Genomic DNA, 3193 nt, shown 5'->3' with positions numbered 1-3193 from the left:
TTGTGTGTGTGTTTGAATTGTGCCGTGTGTTCCTTATCTCCCAGTGTGAGGTGGACTAAGGGCTTCGGTGTGTCTGTGTGTGTGTGTGTCCTGTTGTTTCTAACCCTCCTCCTCCTCCTCCTCCTCCTCTGGTCTACTGCAACCAGCAGAAATCACATGAATGAACACTATCGGCTATCTCTCTTTCTTTGGTAGTGTGTGTGTGTGTGTGTGTGTTCAGTGTGTGTGTAGGTGTTCAGTGAGTGAATGTGTGTGTGTGTGTGTGTGTGACCCATGTACCATAACAACCAGGTGTGTATGACAGTGTGATGAGAAGAGGTAGGAGTCTGGAGAGACACACACACACACACACACACTGTCAGGTGAGAGAAGGTGTGATATCTGCGTTTCCCAAGGTTGAGGTTCTGTGGTGACGATGAGGAGATGTTTGGTATCACTTCAGGTGTGTTCAGGTGTGTCCAGGTCAGAGGGGGGGTCCAGGTGAGATGTTGGGTGAGAGGGGGGGTCCAGGTGTGTCCAGGTCAGAGGGGGGGTCCAGGTGAGATGGTGGGTGTGGTGGTGGTCCAGGTGAGATGGTGGGTGTGGTGGGTGGTTGACTCCCAATGCTGAGGCTCCGTGGTGAAGCTTTATGCCTCTGGTGGTCTGAGAGCAGAGACAGAGGACAGAGACAGAGGACAGAGACAGAGGACAGCAGGACTCAGTGTTGGCCACTACCATCATATATACATATATAGATATATAGATATAGATAACTCACCCTAGATGTTTGTGGTTGTGTTTCTCATAGCCCACGGCGTTGTTGGTGTTCGTTCCTGTTGAGGAGAGGACAGGTGTGGTCAGAAAAAAAAGAGATGGGAAATAGAAATAGACATGGGTCATTGAAAGTGCTTGAATTCCCGTCCCCCCTCTCTCTCTCTCAAAAAAATATCTATATTAAAAAATGTTTTACTTAGCTCGTCAACTAGTAAATAAGTCTCTGTATTGCTTAACTTTACACATATTTCACAATATATTGTGTTGCTGTGCTGTGGTAGAGAAGGCAAGAGACTATCTAGTGTTCACACATTCAAGCCTCTCTTTTTAGTTGTTGTCTGTGAGCAGATAGTTCCTATTCTATAAATTCTCATCTAGTTCTGTCTCAAACTACGCCGTGTTGGGTCCTTGAATTTGAGGGAATTGAGTCTTGAAAGTCCTTGAAAGGTGCTTGAATTTGATGTTTCAGAAGGTGTGGGAGGAACCCTGGGTTATGTGTATCAGAGGTTTTAGAGAGGGACAGTCGGCCTCCAAACTCACCCAGGTAATCCTTGTAGTCCTTGAAGTACTTGTGTCTCAGACTGCGTCCATCTGGAAGAGGGGGAGAGAGAGAGAGGGGGGGAAGAGAGAGAGGGGGGGGAGAGAGAGAGAGAGAGAGAAAGAGGTGGGGGGAGAGAGAGAGAAAGAGAATGAGAAAAAGAGAGAAAATGAGTAAACGTTTCTTCACGGCCGGCGGCGGTGGTTCACGGTTCACCACGAGAGCCACATTCCTGTCCATCATCAGGTGTGGAGGGAACGCCCTGATTGGTCCCCTGGCCGCCGCCATTACAACACGTCTGTTAGAGTCGTTCAGGCCGTGCAGAGGGTGAAAAGTCGCCAGAACCCTCTAGAACATTCTAGAGCGCCAAGAGTGACTTGATTCACCAACAATGCATAAACTGTTCCTGGATAAACAGCACATAAAACACACTGCGCCCTAGGTGGTGAGTGTTGCGTTGGTGAGTTAACCCCCTCTCTGCTGGACACGCACCCACACCTTGGAACCCTTAACTGGATGCAGGTTAATAATGAGTCACAAACTGTTTTCTTTTGTATGGAAATGTATTCCATACTGTCTGTCTCTCTCTCTCTGTCTCTCTCTCTCCCCCCTCTGCTCTCTCTCTGGCTGTCTGTCTGTCTGTCTCTCTCTCTCTCCCTCCCTCTCCCCTGTCTCTCTCTCTCTTTCTCTCTCTGTCTGTGTCTCTCTCTCTCTCCCCTCTGCTCTCTCTCCCTCTGTCTGTCTCTGTCTGTCTCTGTCTGTCTGTCTCTGTCTCTGTCTCTCTCTCTCCCTCTCCCCTCTGTCTCTCTCTCTCTCTCTGTCTCTCTCTCCCTCTCTCTGTCTCTCTCTCTCTCTGTCTGTCTCTCTCTCTCTCTCACCCTTCCTCTCTCCCTCTCTCTCTCTCTCTCTCTCTCTCTCTCTCTCTCTCTCTCTCTCTCTCTCTCTCCTCTCCCTCTCCCCTCCCCACCCACCCCTCCCTCCCCCCTCCCCTCCCCCCCAGTCTTACCAGAGTTGGTCCTCTGCTTGATGCACTGGCCCCTGTTGGGGATGCCGGCGGCCACGTTGCCAGCGTTGATGATGTGGCACTCGTACCCGGTGGGACAGTGGAGGGGCTCGTCACCGTCCTCTGTGGTGCTGCACGCCTCGGCTGGGGGGGGGAGGGGTTAGAGGATGTAGTAGGATACACACATACACACACACACAGCAGGGGAGGCAGGTGGAGGTAGAAATCGGAGAGGACGTGCATACGCACAAGGCAGACACAGGCCGCATTAGTAAATTCGTCGGAGTGCACACTGGGTTCAATGTCATAAAGGGTCCAAGTCATTTGATTGGACAAGTGTCAGTCACTTGGCCGCTCCGGCGCTCTCAGAGCTCATTTACAAACGCAGCCCTAGTGCAGTAGGGCTAGGGGTCAGGGCTAGGGGTCAGGGGTCAGGGGCTAGGGGTCAGGGCTAGGGGTCAGGGGTTAGGGGTCAGGGCTAGGGGTCAGGGCTAGGGGTCAGGGCTAGGGGTCAGGGCTAGGGGTCAGGGCTAGGGGTCAGGGGCTAGGGGTCAGGGCTAGGGGTCAGGGCTAGGGGTCAGGGGCTAGGGGTCAGGGCTAGGGGTCAGGGCTAGGGGTCAGGGCTAGGGGTCAGGGGCTAGGGGTCAGGGCTAGGGGTCAGGGCTAGGGGTCAGGGGCTAGGGGTCAGGGCTAGGGGTCAGGGCTAGGGGTCAGGGCTAGGGGTCAGGGGCTAGGGGTCAGGGCTAGGGGCTAGGGGTCAGGGGCTAGGGGTCAGGGCTAGGGGTCAGGGCTAGGGGTCAGGGCTAGGGGTCAGGGCTAGGGGTCAGGGCTAGGGGTGAGGGGTCTAGAGGTTAGGGGCTAGGGGTCAGGGCTAGGGGTCAGGGCTAGGGGTCAGGGCT

At 53.7% G+C, this 3193-nt stretch overlaps 1 protein-coding gene across 1 annotated transcript in view; it reads right to left on the bottom strand.

Moving 5' to 3' along the window:
* Window positions 1-753: 753 nt before the first annotated feature.
* wfdc1 (WAP four-disulfide core domain 1) overlaps window positions 754-3193 on the bottom strand; it is a gene marked incomplete at both ends in the record, with an annotated part of 24828 nt that continues 22388 nt past the window's right edge. Inside the window, 3 exons of the mRNA XM_080538812.1 lie at window positions 754-812; window positions 1294-1344; window positions 2298-2438. Of these exons, the coding sequence (XP_080394938.1) occupies window positions 754-812; window positions 1294-1344; window positions 2298-2438 (251 nt within the window). The remainder of the gene's footprint in view (window positions 813-1293; window positions 1345-2297; window positions 2439-3193) is intronic.

This window comes from Nansenia antarctica (assembly GCF_963989245.1).
Source record: "Nansenia antarctica genome assembly, chromosome: 9".
Taxonomy (NCBI): domain Eukaryota; kingdom Metazoa; phylum Chordata; class Actinopteri; order Argentiniformes; family Microstomatidae; genus Nansenia; species Nansenia antarctica.
The sequence above is the reverse complement of the archived record's forward strand: the minus strand, read 5'-3'. Positions and strand labels throughout refer to the sequence as shown.